Source organism: Fragaria vesca, linkage group LG3, assembly GCF_000184155.1.
Source record: "Fragaria vesca subsp. vesca linkage group LG3, FraVesHawaii_1.0, whole genome shotgun sequence".
In the NCBI taxonomy this organism is placed as follows: Eukaryota; Viridiplantae; Streptophyta; class Magnoliopsida; order Rosales; family Rosaceae; genus Fragaria; species Fragaria vesca.
Genome location: NC_020493.1, coordinates 1,304,672 through 1,317,260, shown reverse-complemented (window position 1 = coordinate 1,317,260; position 12,589 = coordinate 1,304,672). Strand labels below are relative to the sequence as shown.

The window sequence follows — 12,589 nt, the reverse complement described above, 5'->3', positions numbered from 1 at the left end:
CACTCTAACACTGCTCCAGTTGTGTTCTGTGACTTCCAAGTTGTTTATTCAACATGGGGTATAACTGTAATATCCAAACAATATTTATGGAAAATTGTTAAATCATCTTCACACTTTCCTCGTTTGGTTGACACCTCTTCATCTCCTATTTCCTCTTCTTCTTTTTGTTTTTTATAATGAAAGTACTGTTAGTTTTACTGCAAAAACAAATATAAGTTGAATAGAGCATGGTTAGTGGAGCTTGGTTACAAGATTTCTGAAATACATCCGAACAGAAGGATTAAATAAGAATTATTAAGTTGAGAAATAGTTAAAAATTTTCAAATTAATTGTTTATTACACCCATTTTTTAATTACATTTTTTTATCTCGATTACATTTTTTTATCTCAATAGTTCAGTTTTTAGGTCTATATAAATATATCACTTCTACAAATTTTTATTCAAATTAGTAATCGTTAAGGGATCGAATTAAATCAAATCAATTGACGATCCATATATGTCAAGCAAGTTGTTCAAGTTTGTAATTGGTATATCACATTTATGAATGCCTTAACGATTTTCAATATGGATGAAACTTTATAGAGATTATCTACTCATATATATCTACAAACTAGACGGTCGAGATGTGTATGCGAACGAAAAATGGGTGAAATGAATAAGTTCTCAACTAGTCTTTAACTTAATGATCCTCGTTGAAACCACTCCCTACATCCAAATATAACATATGTCATTCTAATGAGGACCCTTAAGTTGAGGACTAGTTAATAACTTTTTGGTTTATCCAATTTTTCGATCTTATATCCACATCTTGACTGTTCAGTTTATAGGTATTTATGAGTATTATCATTTCTGTAAATTTTCAGTCATATTGAAAATCGTTAAGACATTCATAAATGTAATTTACCAATTATGAACTTGAACGGTTCATGTTTGACATATTTGGTTCGTCCATTAATTTGGTATAGTTTGTTACCTTAACAATCACCGATTTGACTGAAAATTTTTAGGACTGATATACTCATATAGACCTAAAAACTGAACGGATGAGATGCCAAGATGTGATCGAAAAATAGGTATTTTAAACCATAAACTAAAAAGTCCTCAACTTAAGGGTTCTCACTATAAGAGCTCCCTTCATACTTTCACCCAAAATTACATATCATTTTGCTCCCATCTACAGACAGAATAATAAGTTTTAGTAGTACCCACAGTGGTATATAGAATTAGGTATGCTCGTTAATCGTATCATGCTCCACTATTAATGAAGAACTTGAATCCCCCCTTGTTATTACTCCAAACGATCCAACAATACCACTGGTATCAAGGTAGACATACTTTGTTGCATCAAAACCTCCATGATCTTATACCCGAAACCATAACAAACCAAAAACCATTAGCTTGGTCCATAACAGGGCCCGAGTCCAGTTTAGAGCTCTAAGATGAGCCCAATTTCAAGCATTCTCCCAATTCTAAACCTATATTGGATGCCATTCTCCCAATTATAGGTCCCAAACCTCAATTTGGCGCCCAATTAGGTTCACTTTTGAGCACCTAAATTGAGTTAGGAGTCAACTCAAACATGTACCCCGAAATTGTAGTGGGCACCTAACCTGACTGGAGTCATCACAATTCCGTTATCGACCTCTTTCTCTATCCCTATTGGATTCTTTACCAAAAGTGGTGCAGTCTGTAATGATGTTGGATAAAAGATTTGTTTTTCATGTGAAGGAAAACGGTGGATGATTCATATCAAAATCACCTGAGGTGGTGCGTTCTCAAATGGCGGGGATGACAAATGGTGTCAGATAAAAGATTTATTTTTTCATGTGAAGGAAAACGGTGCTTGATTCATATCAAAACCACCGGAAGTGGTGCGTTCTCAAATGGCGATGACGACAAATGGTGTCGAATAAAAGATTTGTTTTTTCATGTGAAGGAAAACGGTGAATGATTTATATCAAAATCACCGGAGGTGGTGCATTCTTAAATGGCGATAACGACTTCCCGGTGGTCTTCGGTGTTACTGATTGGACTTGGCCTCTAATTTGTTTGTCTAAGTAGTTCTGCATGTGGGTCAGTTTTGGATCCATTGTGTTCTCTAAGTGTGTGCTTGCTGTGGGTTTGATTGTACTTTAGACTAGCTCCCTGATTTTAATGGAATTCCCCCTAAAAAAAAAAAAATGAATCTAACTCGCTTCAATGATCCATCTACAATGTTGTAGTCGATTGTAAAACTACATAATAAGTAGAACGACCAATTTAATATATAGCTTCATTCCGTCGTCTCCATCAATGTAATGATGTTTGCTTTTCACCAGGGAACTGAGAGAAGGAATTTGGGGTTGGGACTTGTATTGGTATAGAACTAAATTTCAAGGTATTTAATTTCTGGCAACTGGCTTCCATAGCATAGTGGTAGTGCGTTCGCTTCGTAAGCGGAAGGTCGCGAGTTCGATCCTCGCTGGGAGCTAGCATGAATTTTTCATTTTTTGTCGCTGTTCAATCCCAACCAAACTTCTGGTAGACTTCACACTTAATCTCTCAACAACTGGACGTACAAGTGCTCAATAACTTCTCGAGTCACATCAACGTACATTCGCGAAACGAACAGCTACATATCCAATACTGCATCTTAATTAGGAGTGTATACTTGACACACTTCCATGCAACCAAATGAAATCAACCAACTCCAACAAAGGGCTAAAAACAGACCCCTAAATCCAACCAAATTAATCAAATTGCAAACCAAATGAAATCAAATCCAACAAAGGGCTAAAAACAGACCCCAAATCCAACCAAATCAAATTGCAAATTAAGAATGTGCATTTGCATTTGTTAATTAAACAGAAACACCCCAAATCCAATAAAGGCTAGGTTCTTTCACTAGCTAGCTAGCTAGTACATAACAGTGATCGACTAAAAACAGCTAGTTCTCCTCATGATTACCAGTAGTAGTTTGATCATGACACTACTGGTTATTGTTTGCAACAGCAATTCACTTACTGTTATCATCGTACTGGGAATGTGATGCCTGCAGGTGATCACCAATATTTACCAGTGCAGCAACAGCATTAGCCTGATGGGACAAAGATGTACCAGCACCATTGGATGTGGACGCATCCTTCAAGTATCCGAAAAAGCCATGGTGATGAAATGGAGCAAAGCCAGCGAAAGAGCCTGATGCAGCTGCATGATACTCTGCCGCAGACATTGCCCTAGTACCAGCCTTCATCAAAGTCTCGGCCCTCATGGAGCCACGATCACCCTCCATCTCGCGGAAGCGGTGGAGGTAGAGAGTGAGGGGCTCGATGTAGTCGTCGAAGCCGAGCTTGCTCATTGCCCACAGAACGTCTTCAGCAGTAATGGTCTTGCGCTGCTCGCGCTGGCAACGCTCGTTGGCCTCTCCGGTGATGAAGCTGATGTACTCGGAGACACACTCTTGGATTGTTTCCTTGGCGTCGTCTGAGATCTTGGCATGCGGGGGCAGGATCTTGCGCATGATTCTGATCACATTGGCTATCGGCATGAAACGGTCTTGCTCTCGCACGGTGCATTCGTTGTCATCAGTAGCAGCAGCGCTAGCAGCAACACCATTGTTGGTGTGGTTAATCTCAGCCAGCTTCATGTCGATCTCCGATAGTTTCAACCCTGCAGTTTGTGACATTGATTTACCGATTAAGCTCATGAGTAGTTTTGAATATAATTTTTCGTGTACGTACGTCGTCGTTCTGGGACTTGGAACCTTGGGAAGAAGGAGAGCAGTAACTGAACGTTTTTATGGATCAGAGGAATTGATAACGGGTTAGCTACCTAGCCAGTAGAAATTAATTGAGTCAAGGCCTAGTTTACTGAGAAAGCTTAGGTTGATCAATCAAGAAAGAAAGAAACCGCTGCAACTTCATGCAGAGATCGAGGCGAAAGGTATCAAATCCCCAGCTACGAGACAGGTGGAGTGGGCCCCGTTGGGGTCGAGAATGTATGCATGGTCGACACTTGTTTCGAGTGGGGTTAAAAATTGCATGAATGATGCCTGCCACTTGTAAATAGTTTTCTTCACCCCCCATTTTCATTTTCAATTTTCAATTTTCTCCCCCAAACATCTGAATTCACTCGTCATCGATCATCCGTCAAAACTTATTATATACACACTAACAAAATGTAGAATCAAAATTACTACTCAAACTAATTAATATACTCGAATGATTATTACTCTATAGACCCAAAAACATTGATAGTCAGCTTCCCAGGTTTAGAGGGCCAAAAGGGGGCGAAGGAGAATGTTTGTGAGGGAAGAATGTGGGATGTTTCTTCAGATTAATAAAGGGATAAAGAAAGCTAAATCATGTTGGCTTCGATGGAAATGAATAACATAGAAGATAAGAAATTCATTCGGAGGTGTATAAATTTTCTTTAAAACAAACATCTGCAAGAGATCAATGAAACAGTTCAATATTATGATCACTCATGCAAGAAACAGAGAAACACCAAAAATCCTCTTAGAAAGTTTCGCACTCGATCCTAAAGCCAAACAAAGATAATAGAAATGTATCAAAATAATAATAAGCAAAATCAAAGCATCAAATATATCTATTCACATTACCGGAGCTGGCGTTCTGGGTCTTTTGGTAGCCGTGGAAACCTCCCCGTTCCATTCCTCCTCTGCCTCTCTAGCTCTCTCTTCCTTTCTCTTTCTCTGAGTAATAGACTTGATTTGAAACAAGTCAGGAGTGAGAAGCTAGGAGTTGGCAAGTGTGAACATTTATAGTGCTCTTGTTATGGAAAAAGAGAAAAATCTTTTAGTTTCTAGGTTAAAAAATTCAAACGTAAAACCACGTGGCGACTCGAGTTGAACGAGGAGCCTGGTAGTAAATGGTTGACAGCATAATGCAATTACCGAATGGGCTTTCAATCAGTGGGCTTTTGTGGCCCATTTGTCAAACGGAAACGGGGAAACGGGGATCTTCCGTATGTCCGGCCACAGTTGCCTTCCCTTGAATGCGAACCGTAGTAATGAATCAAGCGACTGTTAAAGGGTACGTACATAATGAGTTTGCATGCATCCCTAACCAGCCAAACGTCGCAACCCTACACCAAAAGGTATCATGGACCTTATTTATACACCAACGTCGACCATGGAGTTTCTCACCCCGTCCCGGCGAGCTTTGATTCAGATATTGTACTCCGAGAAACACATACGTTGCCATTTGAACTTGGAAGGACGGATATGATTGTTTTAATGGTGTTTCTGCTGATAGTCGCTACCATCTTGCTCGTGCCTCTGGGGATGGGGCCTGTGCAGCCCCCGTCCTTCGCTGCACTGCTCTTTATTCCAGTGATTTTGGTTGCGCTTCTCATAATTGTTCATCATCAGGCATCCAAATGATTGAAATCTATCTCTTGTACTAGTATGGTTTGTTAGTTATGGTGGTGTACGTTGATGGATGTATGTCATTGATGTAATCATCATCAACTGAGCAAGTATCAAATAAAAGAATAAAAGAGGATTTACAATAATTACTCTTGATATTGCTACATTTATCTACTTTGGTTTAATCTTGGTTATAAGGTGATGTGTTTTATCTGCTCATATCGTGGCGATGGCATTCTGTGAATGAATTTAGTTTGCATTTCAATAAACAAAATTTCGTTTTTTTGCCGCTTAAGTACGCCAACAAACCGAAGAGACATTTTATTCACACGTTTTCAATGAGTTCAGAACAATGCAGACATCAATTCTCAAATTTTGTGGTTAATTTAACTAGATTAACAAGATACATAAAAGAGCATAGAGTACTAGAATAAAAGAAAATTCCCAGGAATCCACTTCCCATGCCACACTCTTCATACTGATTAATTCCAATGTTAATGTCCTTTTGATTGTTGATCAGTCAAGAGTAAAACCAAGCGTTCGCATAAAGACTAAAAACGATCATTCAATAGATTTCATTGCCTCTAACACATTCTAGCATTCACAAACAGAACAACGACTCGATTGCCAACAACACCTCACCAGCCACCATTCCTAACTCATTTGAGAAACTTTGCACACCCTGGAAGATTTCCTTCACCACAAAACTAAAAGCGGTGGATGCAATGAAGTTCAAGGAAATTACGATTAAACCTAGTTCTAAGTTCTAACACAACTAGATGAAAATCAGAATCATTGAAAATCATATAGGACATGAAGTGGACATCAGGTACACTGACCACTATCCATTGATAAACCATTAAAGAGCAGGAGAAACCACTACTCTTGTTCTCTCTGAAGCTTCATCGATCTGAAACGGTATTGTGGCACGAGTTAGAAGACTAGTGTCACTGGGCACGCACTGTTGGGACTCGTTTCCACTCTTCTGGTTGTTTGTAGGACTAAAGCCGCCATTCCCCATATTGCTTGTGGGACTAAGGCTGCCATTCCCCATATTGCTTGTGGGACTACAACTGCCATTCCCCAGATTGCTTGTGGGACTAAACCCGCCATTCTCCAGATTGCTTGGGGGACTAAAGCCGACATTCCCCAGATTCAGAAGTCCACTTTTGTAGAGCAACTCCAATTCATTAAAATATTGACAAGTCTTGTCATTCGCAGAACGCTTTCTGTCATTTGTGATTGCCTTTTTGAAGTACTTGTTCATGTTTTCCCATTTCTCTTTACACTTCTTCCCTGTGCGATCAAAGCCCATACTGTTCATCCCAAGAGCTATCTCCTCCCATAGAGCTCCAGGGCCAGAATTTGATGGGGTGCGGAACTTATGCTCCACACTAGCCCACAGCCCTATAAGTGCCTGCGCTTCAGCTTGGATCCATCTTTTATCAGTTGCTGTTGCACTACACTTGACAGTGGCCGTGTCTTTGTGAAGATTATCATTTTGTTCCGCACATTGATGGTCATCATTAGAAGTAGGAGGTACTGTTGCTACTGATTGTGCTACAAGTGGAGCTGGTTGGGGAACTTGAACATGACAGTCTTTGTGAAGCTTATCATTTTCTTCCACACATTGATGGTCATGATGGGAACTAGAAGGTACAGCTGCTACTGGTTGTGCTACAATTGGAGCTGGTTGGGGGAGTTGAACATCACTGCCCAAAAGATTTTGTATAAAGTTAACGATGGCAAGGCTGCGTGATGTCTCTTGCGCCCTTACCTCCTCATCCCTTATGATCCTCTCCAACTCCTGCTGTTTCCAGGCTTCTTCTTTGGCTATTCTCTCTTTCTCCTTGTCTTGTACCATTTCTATCAACTTCATATGCATCTGTTCCTGCTTCTCCAGCATTTTGTTTACCAGACTTTCCAGAAAATGCTCGAGCTTTTCAAGCCTTCTGCTCTTTCTTGTAGAACTAGCACAAGACGATGTTCTCTTTCTCTTCCGCTTCCAATTCACGAATTGTACACCGTGTGCCTCATCAACATCATTACGTGGTGACAAGCTGAAGATACATAAATACCAAATCATAATCTCATTCTCACCTCAATGGCTCAGACAAAAGTTGCCAACAGTCATACCAATTAAGATAAGTAATACGCATTGCTAACAGAATTGCAATAAAGTAACAATCTTTAGCAACTGAAACATGGTTAACACAGGACAGTGATTTTCAGTTTCTCAATACTACTCTATATTTTAATTACCAGATTTTCCAGAATTACCTTTTACAGCAGCAACAACATGAGTGGAAAACGAATAATAGAAAATGGATAGAGTGCAAATGGATTCCCTTTAAAGGTTGATAATTTTATTTTAGCTCAGACTTAAATAAATAAATAAAAAGCGACACACTTTCCTCCAACAAAATTAAAAATTAAGGAAAAAGAAAAGATAACATTTTAGAAGTGAGAAATAAAAAGAAGAAGAAAGCAGACCCTTTGTCGAGTAAGGCGAGATCAGCATCATCTGGTAGAGCAGACCTGCCGTTGCACCTGATACGGAGCTTCTGTGGCGACATAGCAGCCGCCGTTGGATTGTCAAAGACAAGTTGTTGGTGTGGCTCAGTGAATAATGGGGTTATGTGCGCCGGGAACTCCTCACCTTCTGCTGCTGCTGGGTCCGGCATATTCCGGTCGCCGGTCAGCACCTCCATAACTTCCTCAGACACTAGTCAAACACAGATAAATTTTGGTAATTTTTTTTGGAAAATAGAAATGAAAAATGGAGAAGGAGTAGGGTAATAGCGGCGGAGGTTTTTTCTGGTCGAGAGTGGGTGAAAAATGAAGAGAGAGGGAGGAGCAAGGTTTGGTTGGTAAAAAGACAAAAGTGGACTAAACTACTGTACACTAGATTAAACTAAAGAGGCTTCTTCTGAGTTTGGCTCACGTGCCTAAAGCGTGCGGGACCTGGCTACAATAGTCGACCACTCCCAGCAGCCCACGAGGGAATTTGGATTTAAAAACTTGTATATATAAAAGGATGATGATTATTAGAACTGGAATTGGAATTGGAATTGGAATTGGATGAAATGGGGAAGCTGCTGAAGGGTAGGAATGACGAGTATGGAGGTGTGATCGTCCACATGGATGATGATGAGCCTTTGGACACTCCGACTTTCGTTTCATCTCTCAGCTCTTCAATCGCGCTTTGGAAGCAACAGGTAACTTTCACCCGCTTCGATTTTCAATCTTTATTTCTGAACTCTGAGGGAGGTTGCATGCGTTATGTGTTAAGTAAGTAATATGGTAGTTAGTGGTGCAGGGCAAGAAGGGTGTTTGGCTCAGGTTGCCTATACAACAAGCCAACCTTGTTGAGGCTGCAATCCAGGTCTGTTTTATTCCCTTTACTGTACATGTTCTTCTTTCTTCTTCAACTCAACTCAAAGATTGCAGCAAGGATTCTGGTACCACCATGCGGAGCCTCATTATTTGATGCTCGTCTATTGGATCCCCAACTCTGCTCATACTCTCCCTGAAAATGCCACTCATCGTCTCGGAATTGGTGCTTTTCTCATCAATCAAAACAGAGAGGTATGCATGTATCTAGTATGTAGTTTCTAATATTATTTGCTTTTGATCACTTTACATTCTCGTTGCTCATTGACACAAGAATTTTATATTACCGCTACAAATATACAATGCTTCTCTCCTTTCACTGTAATTGTTACATTCTACGACATTACTCAAACGGCTCAAGGTTTTGGATTTGTAAAACTTAATGGTAGGTGTTGGTTGTCCAAGAGAAGGGAGGACAACATGGGGGAACAGGCCTGTGGAAGCTCCCTACTGGAGCTGTGGATGAGGTGCGTGCATTAGGGGTGGCAGTGTTTAGTTTTTACTTTTAAATCCAGTGTATCCCACATAATAGTCCTTAATGTCATCATGTGCAGGGGGAAGATATCTATGCAGCAGCTGTGAGAGAAGTTAAAGAAGAAACAGGAGTAAGTATTTGCTATGCTATTGGCCTATTGCGCTGCTTTGATTTGAGTGCTTATTAATGTGATACTCTTCATGCTTCTTGCTTTATGTTGTTCAGATTGACTCCGAGTTTGTGGAAATTCTAGCTTTCAGGTATGGTTTTTGCTTGGAAAACACGACATTGCTTTACATTTAATCCACAGAATCCACTTGATTGAGTATAAAATTGATCCCTGTCACGCTCAAGTTTATAAAACTAAAATATGACAACATACAGCTGCAAGAGTGGAACCCGATTTTACATTGTAAGGACAGTGCAGTAGACTTGTGTGCTATGTATGAGATTGTAAGGATATACAGAACAGAAGTAGAATTGCCAAGGAGATTTCTTAAAGCTCTCTAGCACAAAGATGTAAATTGGGGAAAAGAATTTCCTTCAATCTCATACAGTAGGGCATGATCATATTGTCTTAGTTACATTTATTGATGTGCATCTCAATTCACAAAATTGAATACTGATATGAACTCCATAAAAATTTTGTCTGCTACATACTTTGGATATTATAACCTTCTCACACAGACCATACAATTTGCAGACAGATCCATAAGTCGTTCTTTGAGAAGTCAGATTTGTTTTTTCTATGCATGTTGCGGCCCCTCTCCTTTGACATCCAGAAGCAGGATCAAGAGATAGAAGCAGCCAAGGTAATATTTGGTTAAATGGGATAATATGAATAAATTAAAGACCGCTTTCACATCAGAGGAAATGCTTAAGAATCTAAAATGTTACCTCATCAAGTAATCTGTAGTTCTATAGTGACTTTAATTCATGTTTATTGCAACTCTGCTAATCTGTAAGTATTGTTGCTACATAAATCATGGCTGACTGAGAATGAGGGTTTATAGAGGTGCATGTACTCGAACAGTACCTGGATCAGCTCTGTTGCACTATATCAATTATCTTCTTTGTAATGGCTTGCAGTGGATGCCGTTTGAGGAATATGCAGCTCAACCATTTGTCCAGAAATATGAGTTTCTGAGGTACCTCCATGACATATGCAAAACAAAGATAGATGGGAACTATACTGGATTTTCTCCTATACCTACAACAACTTATTCTGTACAGAAGAGCTACTTGTACTTAAATAGTGCCCAAGCACCCAACAGACAGAGTAAACTCTGATTATATGTACTTCATTCACGAAGGATTTTGGATCGACTGTATACATGATTATACCCAATACATACAACAAGTTATGTCCGGAGGGAAGCACCCTAGAGACACAATAAACTCTGATTATCAGGTCGATCCCTAGAAGATTCTCATTCTGTAAATAACAAATGCATGTAATTTTTGTAGTTTATCCATCTTCAATACATACTTACATGATAACTGTATGAATCAGCAACAGAAGAAAAGGTATCTCAAGAGGAACTAAAAGACTGTTTATTCAAATTTTTGCTCTGTGGTTTCGTTGTACAAAGGTTTTCGTTTCTTCTGGGCCTCAGTTGGTGTTTTCACATCGGTTGCCAATCCAAAAACCTGAAGAAATCTGATGAAGTACCATGTCAAATCAATCTGCCACCACTCGAGGCCTAGTCGAGCTGAGAAATCAAAGGAGTGGTGGTTGTGGTGCCAACCTTCTCCAAGTGTAGGCAACGCTAACAACCTGATATATTCCACAAATCAAATCACCAATTTTCCATGCAAATCAGAAGCTATATTTACTGTTTGTTAGGGATTGCATATACATACCAGTTGTTTCTAGACAAATCACCAGTATCCCACACTCGCTTTCCCCATGTGTGACAAATCGAATTCACTGAAAAAGTTATGTGGTAACCAACTACTGTCCTTACACCCTGCAAAGAAACCCAAAAATGATCAAAAAGTTCAGTCTAAAAAAAAATTGAGAGTAGTTCTGCAGATAGTTAGAGAGTAGCACTGCATGCCCTTAATTGAAAACGAATCACTTTGTATGAGAGAGATATAGTATTACCGTTCCCCAAACCAAAAAGGGTAGTCCTCCTAAAGCATAGAGTAAAACTCCAAGAGCCACTGGGTGAAGTAGGTAAGTACGATGGAGAAACTTATAATACGCCTGCCTTCTTAGATCATCAGCATTCTTTAATCGTCTTTCATGCTGCACAACGTCAAGTTATTCCTTTCAAGAAAACAACAAAACTATTGTTTTTTCAGCAAAGATCAAGATTTTGAGCGAGAGCAATATATATATACATACACTTTGAAACCTTAAACGATAATTGAAGATCCAACCAATATGACTAAACCATAATCCCAAAATGGGGCTGTGAGGGTCTTTCTTCGTATCTGTGAACTGGTGATGGTACCTGTGTGTGCTAACCCAATCAACCGGACTTCCCTGCAAATTAACAAGATCCTTCAAGGTTTGCGAAAAATATAAAAGAAAACTCAATAAGACTTGATTAATTGATAAGCCAGAACGGACCTGAAGTGTGACAACACCGCAGTATGCAAAAAAGTATTCAAGCCATTTTGGAAGCTTTAAACTCCTGTGAGCAAGGTTCCTATGGTAACCTAGACTTATACCTAGACCTGTAAGAAAATAGAGTGCTAGGAACACCCAAAATGCACCCCAGGTGAACTGAAATGGGGCCATAAGAGCAAGGCAGTGTAGCAATATAACCGTTATCCAAGTCACAACATCAATGAAGTGACATTCCCTCCCAAGAACCACTCTTGTCATTCTCCAACTCACCATTGACACTGCTATGCACGCGAGCCCGTATCTGCTCTCTAATATCAATATGTTTGAAATGAGTCAGAACTACTCCAGACACATACAGAATTAAAGGAAAGCAATCGAAACCACCAAATTTGGAGCAGTTCTTGATTATTACAATTCAATGAGTCCTTTAAGTACTAGTCTTTAACTTTCAATAATCTGTTCCTAGCTATATCTCCTAGCTAGTTAGTTGAACTGAATACGAGTTAGCATGCAGTTATAACTGTCATAACAGAATTTGCAACTGCATATGATGACCTTGACGTGAGAAATTACTCTCTTTTGTTTGCTTACGTACAAACCATATCGTCAACATATTAACTTAATTAAACTTCCGTTGATACAGAACTAGAGCAGAGAAAGCCAGTTGGAGAAACATAGCCTGCATGTAGATAAAAGCAAGTGATATGAAATTATGTACCCGGCCGGCGCCATATGAATATTCTTGGACAATAATGCTCGCCAGATATCAGAAAA

General features: G+C 39.5%; 4 protein-coding genes and 1 non-coding gene across 5 annotated transcripts; 2 read left to right on the top strand and 3 right to left on the bottom strand.

Annotated features, from left to right (window-relative positions):
- Positions 1-2,399: 2,399 nt before the first annotated feature.
- Positions 2,400-2,471, top strand: TRNAT-CGU. The gene has a single exon. It is a non-coding gene; the product is annotated as a tRNA-Thr (tRNA).
- A 525-nt stretch (positions 2,472-2,996) lies between these two features.
- Positions 2,997-4,730, bottom strand: LOC101292879 (nuclear transcription factor Y subunit B-6-like). The gene is made up of 2 exons (XM_004295285.1): positions 4,602-4,730; positions 2,997-3,649 (listed from the first exon to the last, which is right to left on the bottom strand). Exons 1-2 carry the CDS (start codon positions 4,651-4,653, stop codon positions 2,997-2,999), a joined length of 705 nt encoding a protein of 234 aa, XP_004295333.1. The 5' UTR covers positions 4,654-4,730.
- Positions 4,731-5,898: 1,168 nt separating this feature from the next.
- On the bottom strand, positions 5,899-8,186 carry LOC101301651. Its single transcript, XM_004293354.1, has 2 exons — positions 7,863-8,186; positions 5,899-7,429 (listed from the first exon to the last, which is right to left on the bottom strand). Exons 1-2 carry the CDS (start codon positions 8,078-8,080, stop codon positions 6,229-6,231), a joined length of 1,419 nt encoding a protein of 472 aa, XP_004293402.1. The 5' UTR covers positions 8,081-8,186; the 3' UTR covers positions 5,899-6,228.
- On the top strand, positions 8,142-10,707 carry LOC101292583 (nudix hydrolase 2-like). The gene is made up of 9 exons (XM_004295284.1): positions 8,142-8,164; positions 8,431-8,587; positions 8,689-8,754; positions 8,820-8,957; positions 9,152-9,229; positions 9,317-9,367; positions 9,463-9,497; positions 9,941-10,049; positions 10,327-10,707. Exons 1-9 carry the CDS (start codon positions 8,142-8,144, stop codon positions 10,525-10,527), a joined length of 858 nt encoding a protein of 285 aa, XP_004295332.1. The 3' UTR covers positions 10,528-10,707.
- An 84-nt stretch (positions 10,708-10,791) lies between these two features.
- Positions 10,792-12,088, bottom strand: LOC101292289 (palmitoyl-monogalactosyldiacylglycerol delta-7 desaturase, chloroplastic-like). The gene is made up of 5 exons (XM_004295283.1): positions 11,816-12,088; positions 11,588-11,728; positions 11,345-11,488; positions 11,101-11,207; positions 10,792-11,014 (listed from the first exon to the last, which is right to left on the bottom strand). Exons 1-5 carry the CDS (start codon positions 12,086-12,088, stop codon positions 10,792-10,794), a joined length of 888 nt encoding a protein of 295 aa, XP_004295331.1.
- Positions 12,089-12,589: the final 501 nt, after the last annotated feature.